The sequence below is a fragment of the Notolepis coatsorum genome, assembly GCF_963971535.1.
Source record: "Notolepis coatsorum genome assembly, chromosome: 2".
In the NCBI taxonomy this organism is placed as follows: Eukaryota; Metazoa; Chordata; class Actinopteri; order Aulopiformes; family Paralepididae; genus Notolepis; species Notolepis coatsorum.
In genome coordinates this window covers 186,306,645-186,323,499 of record NC_140166.1, presented here as the reverse complement: position 1 = coordinate 186,323,499, position 16,855 = coordinate 186,306,645, and the positions used below count along the sequence as shown (strand labels likewise).

The 16,855-nt window shown below is 39.8% G+C and overlaps 1 protein-coding gene across 1 annotated transcript in view; it reads left to right on the top strand.

The window, feature by feature from the left end:
• Positions 1-2,179: 2,179 nt before the first annotated feature.
• Positions 2,180-16,855, top strand: part of sh3gl1b (SH3-domain GRB2-like 1b) — a 55,439-nt gene continuing 40,763 nt past the window's right edge. Inside the window, exons 1-2 of the mRNA XM_084337851.1 lie at positions 2,180-2,377; positions 16,506-16,574. Of these exons, the coding sequence (XP_084193977.1) occupies positions 2,333-2,377; positions 16,506-16,574 (114 nt within the window). The 5' untranslated portion in view covers positions 2,180-2,332. The remainder of the gene's footprint in view (positions 2,378-16,505; positions 16,575-16,855) is intronic.

Below are 16,855 nucleotides of genomic sequence, written 5' to 3'. Positions count from 1 at the left end.
GCAGTAGTCTTTTGAGTATCACCTTATTTCAAACGTGGTTGCATTGTCGGGCGTGGTATTTTAATCATTCCATTCTCTGGAAAATAAACCAAAAGCTTTGTTGATGCAACTTCAACAGTAGCCTCCAGCTGCAGCAGCGGAGCGATCCCCTCACTAAGCGCTGTGGCAGCCATAGATATCTATATAGAACACTAGATAGCTTGCCCGCGCTGCCGGCCAATGGAGAGCGACGTCACTGAACCGCCGCCATCTTGCCAGGGGCAGCCTTGAGTGAGAGTGAGTGAGCTGCACAGACAAAAATACTCATAACTCGCTGAAATATTGACGGATTTACAAACGGTTTGGTTTATTACAAGCATTATTAACGTGGCTATGATTCAAGCGGTTTGTAATTTTTTTTATTTATAAGTATGCAGTATCATAACTACATCTTTGATGTTTATAGCAAACCAACCCGTTTGTAAATCCGTCAATATTTCAGCGAGTTATGAGTATTTTTGTCTGTGCAGCTCACTCACTCTCACTCAAGGCTGCCCCTGGCAAGATGGCGGCGGTTCAGTGACGCTGGTGACTCCGCCTTAAGCTATCTAGTGTTCTATATAGATATCTATGGTGGCAGCTACAGAGAGCGCGCGCTGATTGGACGGAGAGTACGGAAGTTAGCGCTGATTGGCGGAGAGTACGGAAGTTTCTCTACGACAGAGAGCGCACGCTGATTGGCGGAGAGGGGACGTCACTCCACATTGAGCCTAGCCCCTCCCCCTTGACAAAGCTCGGTTGACTCCTAGAACCCACCTCACCCCTGGCCCCTGCACACTTTGACTACCTAGGATGGCTTAGAGTAGACGACAGAGTACAGCAACTTGCAATGGGCCTGGTCTACAAGATACACTACACGACCAAGGTACCCATGTGCATGTCAAAATACTTCCCAAAGGTCAGTGAATACCACGATCACAACACCAGAGGGAGCTCCACAAATCATGTTAAACCCAGATTCGGCTCAAACAAGGGACTAAACACGTTTCGCAATTATGCCACATCAATGTGGAACGCCCTACCCAAAGCTGTAAAGGAATGTGAATCACTACCCACCTTCAAAAACACTCTCAAAAAACACCTACGGGAGACTGCAATTCGAAACTGGCCCCTACAAATAACGAAAGAGTGCCTAAGCTTAACCAGTGTAGAAACAGGCGTCGGCCAATCAGAGAGCGTCTTGCCAGAAATGCGGCTACGGGGAAAAAATAACGCTGCCACAGCGCCACAGCCTAGTGGGATCGCTCCGCTGCTGCAGCTGGAGGCTACTGGAAACAGGAAGAGCATTATTGCCACCATGTGGAAATTACGCGTGATTTTTTTCCCGTAGCCTATGTTTGCGAATACTCTCTCTGACTGGCTAGCCGCGTATAGCGAAGACCCTCTCTGATTGGTTTAGCGCCGAAGTGTCTCTTCTCTTCTTGTTCCCTACCTAACCCTAAGCATAACCCACTTCAAAAGAGGGCCAAAGCATAACTGTCATGTATGTTGTGTATGTCATAAATGTCTATATGAATTGAAAATGGGGGACCCTGATGGAAACAAGACAAACGTCTTTCTCAGGTCTGCATCCCCTTAACAATTGTATGTATTGAGTCGTACTGTATTGTACCCATTCTGCAATCTGTTAAATAAAGTTTTCATTCATTCATTCATTCATTCATTCATTAATTAATTCATTCAACCACTTTGAAGCAGAGAATATATATGTACAAGGCGGAAGAGACCCTTCGGCGCTAAACCAATCAGAGAGGGTCTTCGCTGTACTCGGCTAGCCAATCAGAGAGCGTCTGCGCAAACATATGCTACGGGAAAAAATCACGCGGAAATGACATGCAGTGGGCATAAATGCTGTGTGCCCATGATATACTCCAGGGGGTGCTGTATACTTATTTATCAGTATCAACCCACTGTACATTTAGGAATGTGATTTTTTTTGTTACCGTATGTAGTCTGTGCAGCTTCTTTGATCTCTATATGACATACAGATCGTTTTCTGTATTGTTATTTTGAAGTGCATTTGTGCTGAGTTTTTCCCCTCATCATCAGACTTCCAGGTCTGCAGACTCCGCTGTGTTCACGCTGTGATCCCGGGGGGGAGCCCGTATACGTGGTCCACTTGGATCAGTCGGTGTCCCGATCTGTGGAACGACGGGAGTGCAGTCCTATGATTTCTCTTTTTCTACAGGCTTTTTTTTTTACCCCTAACGAGTAATCTAACGCGTTAGCTAACCAACTATAATTTATTGACACAGATTTACGCGTTCGGAGGACGTGCAAGACAGGCTCCAGGATGTCTGTAGCGGGCTTCAAGAAACAGTTCTATAAAGCCAGTCAGGTTAGCAAAAACTTTCCTTCCTCCTCAGCGACCAGCCAGCTAACCTACCGTTAGCGACATCAGCGAGCTAACGTTAGCAGTGGGCTAGCTAGTTGACTGACTTACTAACTATATATTGCTGTCACTTTGAGATTCAAACCTAATGTCAACAGTTAGCGTTACCTGGTTCACACTGACTATGATTTGTATACTTTTCCAAAGTAACATTGACATTTCAGACGATCAACAGTCTCAGTAACGTTAGATCGCCAGCTGTCCCAAGACATTATTGTTAAACGTTAGTATTAGGTGGCCATGGCCAACTTGGCAGCATTAATAAGTTAGATACGTTTGTCTTGTTCGATCAGCTAAGTTTAAACTGGTTTTCAAATCTCAGTAACGTCAGGCCTAGTTAAGTGCCACTCAATAGGAGTTGTTTACTAGCTGGATATAACCGAGCTAGGTGATACCTAGCTAACTCAGTGTACCTGCTGCCAGCAACGTTGTTGCCATTCCAGGAAAACAGCTTGTAACGTTATAATTATTATTATATATTATATTATATAATTAGCTAAGTGATAGCAAATGAATCTTGGAAATGGTACAATGTTGTGCTGTGTTTGTTACTTTTCTATGTCAAGACATGATACAGATGTGCAAATCCCTCTTCAGTTAACCTATCATACTGTAGGTGAAAGGCTAGTGTCACCAGCCACCACAGCCTCAGGATACACATGTTGGCTGTCTGCCTTTTCCTGCCTGTATGTGTGTTTCAGTAATAAATCAGAGTTTTTTTTAAACAGTTTTAGACTGCTAAATGTCTAACACAACTCGTGAAATTGTCCTTTTCAACCTATTGTATTCTATGTAGAATATGGGTTAATGACCCAGTTATTACCCACATCCTGGATGTGCTGGTGTTTTTATTTATTTATTTATCTTTAATAACACTTTTATGACAGTTTTAGCACAGATTAATCAAATCTCAAATCTGGAGAGCACTGCATACTTAACCTCAAAGTCAGAGGAAATGTTGAGATTCTAACATAGACTTTGACAAATATCAACCATCACCATGGCGTGTACATTTATCAATAATAGGCTTGGAAATCAGATTTGGAGAAATCTGTAGGACTCGTGGTGGATGTTTTTCTCAGCTCTCTTCTGCGTTTGGTCATGGGGGGGGGGGGGTAGATGATTAAAAGAGACTGTTGAGTCTCTTTCTTCCTGTCCCTGCTGATCTCAGCAGGAAAGACATTTGGTTACTGCCCCGGCTTCCTGTCAGGAGGAACGGGCTCAGATCCCTGTTGGGTTAGCGAGATAAAAAAAACAAGAAGCTGTCATTCAAGAGAAAATCAACAGTATGTGTGTGGAAAGGATTCTATAAAAATGAAAGTGGGTTTGTTGTGTGTAAGAGAAGGAGGGCATGCGAAGTGAGAGGAGCGAGTCAACCAGAGGGTTGCGGTGAAGGAGAAGGACAGACACAGGGAATGTTTTCCCCTAATTGGACTGCAATGCAGTTACTCTACTTGCCAGGACTCCATGAGGGTCAATAGCACTTGACACACACAATAAATATGATGTCCCTCCTTCTGCAAAGACAAATCTGTTCTTCACACAGAGACTATGCTCCTTATTGAGCACATGCTTGCACTGGTGTGTTTTTTTTTGTCATGACAGTGAGTGCATGAGAGTATGCAATATGCTAGGTTAGAGTATATGTTCGGTTAGAATATACAGTATGTTAGGTTCGTATATGCTAGGTTAGTATACGCTAGGTTAGAGTATATGCTAGGTTAGAGTATGTGTTAGGTTATAATCTACAGTATGTTGGGTTAGTATTAGGGGTGGGACGATACATCGATCCAGATCGATACATCGATGTAATTATCAATGATCGAATCGGATCGATGCGATGTAATAAGATCGATTCATATCGATACTCTTATTTTGAAAATCCTGTGGAGAGTCTCATATCCGCCCAAGAACAACAGCAGTAGCTCCGTGTGTGTAGATGTTACAGCATAGCATTCTCCCTTTCTGTGTGTGTGTGTGCGCGCGTCTTTGGAAAGACCAGATGAGGTCAGAGGAGTTTGATGTTTAAATGTTATTTAAACATAAACAATATAATACATAATAAATGTAGGCCTATACATGATCATGCAACATCAACAAATTGTTGTAGGAACGGTTTGGGAGAGGGAGGTAGGGAGGGGTTTTAGGTTGTGAGTTTTGAGTTCCAAAAAATTTAGCTTAAAGTTTAAAGCTCAATATATCAAAACGTGGCACTTTACACTGAACGGGAGGTCTATTTGTATTAAAAACAATATTGATTTTCCTTTAAATGTCTGGAAGAGCTCAAAAATACAAATGTCAAATGATATTTTCATTACCTTTTTTTGGTTGATCTAAATGTTACTGATTGTGTTAAATGGGCATATGATATCATCTCATATCGATTGCAGGCACCTGAATCTAATCGTATCGTATTGTATCGTGAGAGACTTTGTGATATCGGCAAATATCGTATCGTTGTCCAAAGAATGGATATCGTATCGTATCATGATGAAACTGGTGATTCACACCCCTAGTTAGTATTATGCTAGGTTAGAGTATGTTAGGTTATAATATATGTTAGGTTAGTATGTATGTGCTAGGTTACAGTATATGCTAGGTTAGAGTGTATGCTAGGTTAGCCAAATTGCAGGAATTCGTTTCATATGTCCTGCAGTTCTTTGCTTAGATTTGCAACTCTAGAGGAATGCAGGAAGTTGGCTGTAGAGGGTGGATATCTGTGTTCTGTACCCCAACCCCACACACCCTTATTTTCCTCTCTTGCGGTCACTTCTCCCCTTTTCTTTTTAATCTGAGTTCCTTTCACAATAACAATTCCTTATAACACCTACTGTAGATGTTGGGTGTATGCTATACTCCCAACAGGCACACTTTCTCAGAAACGTACAGATATGCTCATGCTATAGGAAATGAATGTTCGTACTGACTGGAAGCTACAACAGTGAGTCTGAGCCTATGACCCGAGTGAACAGTCGTCAACACGGGGATCATATGAAGCTCTTAAAGGTTAAAGTAACATTTACTGAACCAGGGCCTCTGCTACCAGCTGTTGTCTAGATGTGAGTAAGATAAGACTAAGATTATTGTTTGTTTATACTTTGGGCCTATTGGTCTTATCTGTTGATCAGGCTAATTAGATTGCAGTAACTTTTAGGAAATATCCCAGTAGCAGCCTTAGTTGTGTATTAGGGAATAATTGTGGTGACTGACTGTCTAGTTCGGCAAAGTGATTAACTGATTATACAGTATCTGCTCCTATCCAGTCCAATAATTCTCAACCTTTCCGTCTCACAACCCTCAAAACAAAGGGAAGCACAGACAGAGAGGTGAACTGTGACTACTCTACTTGATTTAGAAAGCCTAGAGATGGCAATTGACCTATCTCAAAGTTAAACCCCACCCTCTTTTCTTGATCCTCCAATCACAACTGTGGATGGAAATGACCCTTGTGATTCGAGGATCAAGAAAAGAGGGCAGGGTTTGAGATAGGTAAATTATCCATTATGTAGGTATTTATTACAACATGACAATACTAAAATGTAATAATGGAGTTACTCGGACAAGTTAAAGCTGTATTATGCTTGTCCGACCATTGTTTATTTTATTTTTTACTTGTCCAGGACAATCTGTCAAGCCCTGGAGTACTATATATGTGAGAGTGGGAACGATAACCACATTAATTACCACAGTAATAGGAGGCCTATTACCAATACCTCAGGGTTATATACCATAAAGGCCTAATTGCCATTTCTAGTTTTTAAGAATTAATGTTTGATTGTTGTACTTTTATTTTATTTATTGCAGATTAGCATTACCAGTAATATGGTGTGCACTGCTGGCCCAATCTGAAACCTTATGACACAACCAAGGGCTTTGTGTTGATTTTGTTCAATATATTTGATATTCCATGAGGCACATTAGACTGTACAGATATCCTAACGATAATAAAACAAAAAAATTGGTAAGATGTAAATCACCACATCTTTGAACTTCACAAGCGGTTCTGGAGGACTTAGGTTTTCTTTATTTTGCTGCCCGAAGAAGCTGATGACTCACCATCACCATCTGTGTCTACAAGATGACAGTCACCGAAGTTCTCTGGAAGAGAGATCTTATTGTCAGGCTGGCTGCCTCTAACGTTTTACTGCGTTGGTGTGTGTTTTATGTGCGTCTGTGGCTCACAGGCAGCTTCATTATGTGTGATTACATTTTTCTTTTTGGCGTATCCAAACAGAGTTATCTCTGTTTGCAGCAGGCGGTTTGTTTATCTCTCTTATCGTTACTTTCTGAATGCTCTCTCTGCTTTTAACTGAATGGCATAGCATTATTATATGAATAGTAGTTTAATGGAACATGCAGATAGAATTGGAAATGCGCTTACCATCTTCTCCAGAGTCAGACGAAGATGGATATCAACACGAACCTAAACTAACGTTACAACTAACCTAAAGTTAGTTTAGGTTCGTGTTAACGTTAGATAATGTACAAAATAAACGTATTTCCGCTGCTATAGACGTCGCTCTTTTATTTTGAAACCCCCCCGACCGGAAGTCATTACCCTTGTTATTTGCTTCAGTGTCCGCCCGGTTCTGTTTGTTGGTTAGCTCCGTTAGCTAGCAGCATATCAAGACCAGTCATGGGATTACTGTTTTCTAAATTGGGAGGCTTTTAATCGTCAAGGTAAGAGGATTTTAAGTCATGGTATCCATAAACTTCAATCGGTTCGGATCCTTTGAATAAAATGAGAATGTAAACAAACACGGCGTCACGTTAAAATCACTGACTGTGCCCCGAGAGGAGTGATTCGGCAATAAATAGTTCAGAGTATATTTGCTTAGAAAACGTAATTGTCGAATTAAATTATTTTTTATTTCTCCACGTGGTAAATACACAGGTCACAACATGTTTACAGGAACGTTTTGGAGTTGTATTTGGAGTGTATTTCGTGACTGTAGGGCACTGTAGGGAACGTCAGGGTACAAGTCTGACCCACTTCCAGTGATGAAGCTAAGCTACGCTAACAGAGCGGCTGTTCCCTAAGCCTAATGCACGCACAGAGAAGAAAAAAGTATGTATCTTATTGTCTAACTCCAGGGTATATGGCAAATAAGCTAATTTCCCAAAATGTTGGAGTTTTCCTTTAAGAGAAGTGCCTTTAACCAAGAGCTTGCCTAGCTGGTCCAGATCCGCTTCCATTAATAAACTAGGTTAGCTTGCAGCGAGATAGCTTTCTACTGAACGCACAGAGAGGAAATTGGTATCTATCTTCTTGTCTGACTCTGGACAAGACAGTAAGCACCATAATGTTGGTGTATTCCTTTAACTCGTATACGCACCTAACATTTATGCTACAGGTAGTAGGCAATGGCATCTGTTTTTGTGGTGTCCAGGGATAATTGAACGGCAGCCCCGGCCCGTCACTTGGCTATTCTTACCTGTTGCAACTTGCCACTGATTTTCATATGCTGACCTATAGGAGTCAAGGCTGTCTGTCACTTTCTCTTTGTGACCAATCATTTGCTTATCTCCTATTCAGTCACCATCTGTGTTCAGTCACCATCCATGTCCTTTTCCTCATTGCTTTATAGAGTGCACAATGTTTTATGTGAACATTTGCACATATATGCCTATTCCATAAAGTAAACATATACAGTATGCCACAGGGTTCTTGTGTGGTTGCTGAACTTGTTTTACATTTTACATTAACATTTTGTCATTTAGTTGACGCTTTTATCCAAAGCGACTTGTCTTGGGATGTTGTTGGATGTTGACTTGCCAAGCTGCTTAAACAGAAAATTAATAACCTAACTAGTTTTAAGTTGATGTGATGTGAAATATTTGACTGCTAGTCATATGCACATTGTACTCGATGCTGGGTTGACATGGAACTTGTAAAGAATAAATTATGTAGAACCTGCACAATGGGTCTCATTCCTGAACGAATTTACGACAACAAATTTCCTCTTAGGCAGATTTCTGCCCATTTAAGACATATTAGGGCTGGTAGCGCGCGTCCCCACATTTTCCTGAGATCAGATTTGAGCGTGGCTGAGAGCAGATTTAAGAGTGCTGAGGATGATTGATTGACTAATTGAAAATTTTATTAACTTGACAGACTGTGTTCTCATAGTGATTCCTTCATGTTAACGCTACAGGCCTCCTTGGAATTAATTACTTAATCATAATTAAAATAAATATGACAATATTTGTACGATAAGAAATTACGCATTTGATGTCGGAAAAATAAATAATAGGGATTCATCTGATCACAGGGCAGCTGCTTAACCATATCTGAACCAGCTATTTTGGACAAATGTATAATTACTTTAATTACGCAGATATTCAAACACAATTATGCAATTATTGTGAAATGATTGAAAATAATAATTATTTAATGCCTTCTGTGGAATTTGTATTTCTTATTTGTTACACATCTGTTTTAATGATTAATTATATACATTTGAAAGAATGCAGGTCAACATGCAATGTATCCCATTGATTGGTATACAATGGGACAGACCTTTGATTGATTGATTGAAAACTTTATTAACAGATTGCAGAATGGGTACAGTACAGCTCAATTACATACAATTGTTAAGGGGATGCAGACCAGAGAAAGACTTTCGTCTTGTTTACATCAGGGTCCCCCATTTTCAATTCATCATAACATATATGACACACACGACATACAGATAGACAGTACTGCTACATCTATACATTTATGACATACCAGATTTGCAAATACAGTACTGTTTGTGATACAAAAAGAGTCCAGAAAAGAGAGTATATACATTTGACGTAGAAACTGTTGGAGGAGGTTGGGTAGGAGGGGTGGGTGGGGGACACTGTACAAGCAAAACTGTACATTGGAATATTGACAACCATACTTGGTCATTTACTGTACATTGGAGAGGGGGTTGATATAGCTATAAACCTGCATTCCTTCGAATATATCATTAATCAATTAAACTTATATTGAAATACACTATATAGCCTATATACACCAACACTGAAATGACAGTGGATAAATAAATAAATAAGAACTAAAGCTAATCGCATGGAAATAGCAAGTCTTGTGTGCGCCAGTATGGCCTACGTGTCTAATGAACAGTATAGGCTTAATATATTCTAGTTACTTGTTTCATTAGGATTTAGTAGATACTATATATGCTCTGCCTCTGCCCTACGTACAGTATAAGTACAGACTGTACCTATACTGTACGTAGGGCAGAGTCTAATTTCGATGGGTCGCGCAAGACTCGCAAGGCACTTCCGCATCCATTTCCACACAGCTACGTCATTACTTTGCCTTATAAGGAGCTCTGGAGGCGTTGTTTTGTATGCAAATGACCTGAACGGGAACGCACTTTTGAGTTTAAGGTCGCTTTCACATATAGTTTTGGTGGACTCGGTGCGGTTCTGGTGGTGAAGTTGCAACATTGTTGCATTCTTCATTTGGTTCGCCTGTGTTCACATAGCAATCTGTCAGGCGCACCGAACTATCTGAACAATGTCACGCGGTCGAAAAGGGCGCTCGTCCATTGGACACACAATGGAGAGTGGAAATCCCTCCCCTTCAGAAAGTGAAATGCGGAAATACACAAACTGCGTAGCCGTGAGCAGGCGTGATAGTAGCAGAGGCTTGGCTGATAGAGAGTGGAAATGTGTGTGTGCGTGTGGCTGCGAGCCTGTGTGTGTGCACGCGCGCGCGCGTGTGTGTGTCTGTGTGTGTGGACTGCGAGCCATGTCTGACTCCAGATCAGCGGATCACCCAAGTCTGTCCACGAGACATGTTTACACAGTGTGCTTGTAATGCCGCACTCCGTGTGTGTGTGTGTGTGTGTGTGTAAATTGAATTTAGGCAGGGCCACGGTATTAATAATAAGCCGTGTTTTTTTCTTCTTCCTTCTATCCAAGATGCAGTTTATCAGGTGACTTCCTACGTTTGGTCCGCGTTTGGTTCGATGAAGCCGATCCGAGACCTACGTTTTCAGGCGGACCAGAGTTCGCCTGTTTGGTCCGGCGGACCGAGTTCGACCGCATTCACACAAACCCGAAAAACCGGACTATCGAATTCTGGTCCGATAATCCGGACCAAACAGCCCCTGTGTGAAAGTGACCTAAAGACAGAATCACATTCGCCAAGCAGATATCAGATCATGTCACAGGTGCGACCTTTTCAGCCACTTAAGACATATTACCAGCACGTTCGGGACTCAGAGTGAACTTGTCATTGATTCTGTCTCAGTCGGTTCCAAGATAAGTCTTCCAAAATAACTCTTTGGAAAATTTTCAGGAATGAGACCAACTGTGCTCCCAATTTATGTGCAAAGTAATCAGCATTGTTGTGAATTAAAATAAGAAATATATTCCATATGATCCCACTCCAAAACGTTTTTTTCAAGGCCTAACTTTATTGTGGGCTCAATAGCACTGCATTAGGCCTAACAAAATAAATTGTTTGGTTCCTGTTGGTTATCAGTTAAGGCCATGGGTAGGTAGGGAATTTATTTTATTTAAATTAAACTTTTTTTAAAACTATGGATAGGGAATTTCTTTTCACGACAACATGGATGCATGTACTCTGCCAGCATGTTTAATATCCATATACTAAAGGTTAAAATACAAAGACACTGTACTACAAAAGTACAATGTACAAATGTAGTAGTATTAAAAATTAGGGATGCTCGATATTGGCTTTTTTACCGATACCGATATTGTCCAACTCTTAATTTCCGATACCGATATCAACCGTTATCAACCGATACCGATATATGCAGGGCCCACCCCCCCCCCCCCCCCCAAAAATTGAATACTTTCAGGTAATTAACATTACATATCTCTTGTTGTGGAATTAACACAACATTATGCATACTTTTGACAATAAATAAAATCAGAATTTGTTCTTACTTGCTTGCCTGGGTAAATAAAGGTTATAGAAATGTAAACAAATTTTTTTTTAAACTGATACCGATATTTTCCGATATCACATTTTAATGCCAATATCGGCCGATAATATCGGACATCTCTATTAAAAATGCCACCCCTAAATACTACTCACTAAATATCCTGACATCAGAGAGCTGTGCAAATATTGTGAAATACTTGCTTTTTATATTCTCATTATTGACCTGGACTGCACTTTCTTACTAAGATTTAATTAAACTTTTTTTTTCTTTAAAACATTTTTTTTTTACAAACTCATAAAATACATTTCGGTCGCACATAAATCGGCAGGGTCGTCGGCAACCGGAACCAAACAATTTATTTTGCATGGCCTTAGTGTTATTGTACAGGTGATGGAAGAGCGCTCTGCACAGGTGATATAATTCTACTGTATTCTCATTAAGTGCAATGCTGGTAATCACCTGTACATGTGAGTTCACTGCACATTGAATGCACAGTGCAGGGTTGCAATTCAATCAAATTAACATTAAATGGGGATATTTAACCAAACCATGCCCCAAAACCAAGTATTGACTTATGTGTAGTTACACCCCCCCCCCCCCAAATGTGTTCACTATTATAATTGTATAGTTGATATAAATTCACTTACCATGGGAAATTTATCAGAAACTACCTGCCCTTTTGCAACCCTAGTTGAGAGGCAGCTAGCGCTAGCTGTGTTGCCAGTTAGCTTTGCAATAGCTTTGTACCCTGGCCACAGTAAGCTTTAAAGATGTGTGACTATCAGTCTTGATGTAGGAAACATCGCCCTGCTTCTTTGACTCTGCTATGATAGGCCATGGTCCAAGACTAGGGATGCCCCGATCGATCGGCCAGCGATCGGTATCGGCCGATATTCACTAAAATAGCTGGATCGGGTATCGGTAAAAAAGAAAAATCCGATTTCTTTAAATTTTTAAATTTGTTTTATATAATATAATAAGAAATAAAATAAGAAATAACAATTCAGTACATTTATATCTATGTGTTAATTTGTTACATTTAGTTTCACTAAGTTAGGAAAGTAATGTTTTAAGTCAAGCCTGATCCAAAAAGAATGATCCCAGTCTCTTCCACACAGTGAATCATACAGTTTATTAATTGAACAATGGGTATTTACATTACATTTAGTAATTTAGCTGACTCTTCCAAAGCGACTTACAAGTTCTGTATGACAAGTCATCAGGAAGGGCACAACTCTATCAGCTGAATAACAATGTTGGTTACAATGTTGGTGCTACAATGTAGGTTAGTATATTAGGACAAGTGCATGACAGTAAGAGTAATAACAAAACCAAAAACGATCGGTATCGGCAGTGTATCGGCCGATATGGCTCATAGAAGATCGGTGATCGGTATCGGTGGCAAAAAATGTGATCGGGGCATCCCTATGACCAAGAAGAGATGCCAAACTCTTGACAATAATTTCAGATAGGACTTAAGTTTGGGTTAGCTGAAGTAGTCTATAAAGCTGTTGTGTGCAAATCTCTTATAATGAGCAGCACAGCACAACAACAACAACAAGTGGGGCTTTTAGACACCCTGGTCAGATGCTTTTTAGCAGTTGGGGTGGCATTTTGTGTTCATGTGAATATTTAGCAAGTGAAAGTGGGATAATGTGAATAGCTTCAAGTTTCAAGTTTTGTTTATTAATTAAATATCACAATAAAATACAGGTACTTTACGGTGAAATGCTTGGTTCTGTATGAGCCCCTGAGAGTGTGCTTCATACAGTAAAAAAAGTAAGTTAAAAAAAAAAAAAAAAAAAAAAAAAAGTAAGTAAAGAGGAATACATATATACAATCTGAAGATGCATAATAATATAATAATTATGGCTGTCAAAATTAATGCTTTAACTTTGGAGATTAATTTAAATCATTTAAAGCATTCAAATGAATTAATCTAGATTAATCTATGGAGTGAAAAATCATCAATCTTAGCACAGCGGATATAAGAAAGAGGTCTAGCTGAGTCAATGTTGATGGTTTTGTTGAACATTTGTATTTCACAGGAGAGAAACTGTATTCAAAGAAAGCTATTAAAATAGTCTTTGAATCTAAATATACTTTCTTTGTGTTGATTTTACATTAATTCCATGATTTTACTCAAGTAAATATCTGTTACAAGCTTTGATTTTAAGTAGAAAAATGCTATTCTTAATCTAGATTAATCTAGATTAATTACAGAAAATTGTGAGATTAATTAGTAAAAAAATGTATCTATTGACAGCACTAATAATAATGAATTCAATAATAATATTGAATATTATTGAACATTTAATAATAATAATATTGAGCTGGTGCTTTAGGGAGACGCAGCTAGAAGCACTACATGACTTGTGAATGCGTCCCACAAAACATCTTCTCACAATGTCCTTCCACAAAACCTCCACGTGTGAGTGAGTGAGTGTCCACAATTATAGCCGTGGGCAGCAGTCCTGTGCGTTGTGGGGAAAAAGGAGGGATATGGACTGAGAGCTTATCTTGTTCTTACTTCTAAAGATTTGTCTTGTGGAGGCGTGTTGTGTCTGTGTCTTCACTTAAGACCTCCATATCTTCAGGGTCTCCGTAATGTGTTTTGTCTTCCCCATACCACAGAAATTCTTGTAATGTGAAGATAGCAGGACTATTCAACAAACCCCACTGTTTATATAGACCACTACAACTTTCATTCCCAAACAGCTAGAAATTGAATAGTCAACTCAAACTAATTGTAGTCTTAGGTGAAATCCCAATGTTTGTTATATTACAGCTGCTATTCCCAAACCGCCAGGAACAGCAACTCAAACTAATTGTCCAACGTGACTGACAGGTTGTGGCCTGGGCGCTGGGAGGCCTCTCAGGGCAGCTAAATGTGGTGCCTTGGCACTGACTGACTTGCCAGCAGAGTGTCTGTTGCACTGCTGTAGAAACGTCCCCTTTGTCCCCACAGACTGTTGTCACTGGAGTTGTCGTCCTCTTGTCTCTAACTGGATTTAGAAGCTCTCCTCACATGGTAACAAATAACAGGGAAAGAGGCTAATTAAATGTCAACCACAAATTAACCTACAAACAAATACCCATTGGAACCGAAAGGATTTAATTTGCATGTTGCATTCATGTTGAGCAGGGTTTTCTCTGCCTATTAAATTATTGGGCTGGGCTGCCCAAGGCTATTCTTGCCACCTTGGAGTTTTGAAATATTCAATACATCTTCTATTTTCTCCTTGCAAGAAAAAATTGGTTCCATAATTGTCTTTTCCTTGCAAAGCACTTTTGAATGAGTTCATAAAGCATTATTTTTGCAACTTAAAATTATATTTCACTTTAGTACAAACTATGGCAGATTTAGTGTAAGTTACTTGTTTTGTTGCAGTTAAAAAGGGGATCTGGTAATTTTTTTTGTTTATTTGCGTTCTGTATCACTGACCTGTCATTAATATAGCCTGCATATGCTTTCTGTTAACATGCTTTTAGAGTACGTCAGTTTTGGGAATGTTGTCCTTATTGAAGTAAATCCTTCCCAAAAGGGATAAGAAAAGTATTCTGATCAAATGTTTGTTTTGATACTTCCATGAAATAGCAAACAGAAGAGGGATTGTGCAACACCATTGCATTACTGCTGCGCTCTCTGTCATAAAAAGCTTATTGTGGAATATTTATATCAGGAGTATAATTCTTCCAGCTGCAGATGTATCATTTAATTAGTTATAAGTGTTTTAGTGCACCCTCTCCAAGCACAGCCAGCTCTCAGTAGGCTGAGGGGGCGTGGGGCGGCTGTTCATTGAAAGGAGGTAGTTAGTATCATGTCATAATGTATGAGTATGACTCATTCAAATGTAAACAAATTCATGGGACCAGTGTGAGATTATCATTGGTTAACCCAGTGGTTCCCAAACTCCCACTTGGGTAGTTGTATATATTTCCGAGCCCCACCTAAGGTCCCCACCTAGATGTAGGCTAGAATTAATTAGGCTACAAACATGCTATTTCCTCTACTACTAACAAGACAAGATTAACATTACTACTAACAAGACACAAAGACACAATTATAGTTTTATATTTTATTTGAAAATTAACAAAAGCTTGGTAAATGTTCCTGTGCCACTGTGAAATAATTAGGCCTAATTAAAAATGTAGTTGTAGGCCTACAGTAGGATAGGAGATTTATTTTCATTCAAATAATAAAAATGTGCCTAATAATTTGCCACCTTTTGTGGCTAAACGTATTTAGGCTTCCGAGTGTGCTCTGTTTAAAGAATAATACATGACAGTCAGTTAATTTTGGTTGACATTGGCGTTCATCAGTTTTGGTAGGCTAAATTAATATTATTTGTCTTTGTGCCCCACATGCAGTACCTCCACCCCCCACTAGGGAATCGTGCCCCACACTTGGGTTTAACCTGTGCTAGTAGGTGATAAGTAAAGGGTCATCATGGTCATGGTTGCTGTGGATGTTCTTGAACCACTAAAATTAACTAAATTGTAGCAAACTAGTTTCATTACTTGTTTGTGGACTAACTTGCTGATGTCCTTACAACTACTTACAACTCACAGACTGACTGATGGGCCAATCAGGGTAACCTTTCATATATTTTTCATTTCAACCTTTATTTAAAATCGTACGCCTCAGAGGTTTCCCTCATTTACAGTAACAATGATTGTACAAAATGTAAACAGTACATAATACAAACAATATTCACAGAAATGTAAACACCAGAGTAAAAATAAAAAACGTTTCAAATAATTTAAAAAGATCAGCTAAAACAGTTACAGGTATATGATGATGATGGCAGAGCCGGAGTTTGAAAATAAACCCAAGACACTATTTAAGGGTTGATTGAACAGTGTTCTTCCTCGCTCAATATCTTCTGAACAACATAATTGTCTGATTATCTCTGAATTGATTGATTGAAAACTTTATTAACAGATTGCAGAATGGGTACAGTACAGTACAGCTCAATACATACAATTGTTAAGGGGATGCAGACCAGAGAAAGACTTTCGTCTTGTTTACATCAGGGTCCCCCATTTTCAATTCTTTGTCTTGTCTCTCGCTCTCTCTCTCTCTCTCTCTCTCTCTCTCTCTCTCTCTCTCTCTCTCTCTCTCTCTCTCTCTCTCTCTCTCTCTCTCTCTCTCTCGTCTGCAGATGGTTAGTGAGAAAGTCGGTGGCGCAGAGGGAACTAAACTAGATGAAGATTTCAAAGACTTGGAACGGGTAAGAAAAAGAATGTTCCATAGTGTGTAAAGGAGAGTCACCTGAGGCAAAGGCCAAAGCCACATAGCCTGGGTTGTACAGGCTGTAGACTGCAGAGTGGGCCTTCTAACCAGTCTCAGCTTGACATAGCCTGGGTTGTACAGGCTGTATACTGCAGAGTGGGCCTTCTAACCAGTCTCAGCTTGACATAGCCTGGGTTGTACAGGCTGTATACTGCAGAGTGGGCCTTCTAACCAGTCTCAGCTTGACATAGCCTGGGTTGTACAGGCTGTAGACTGCAG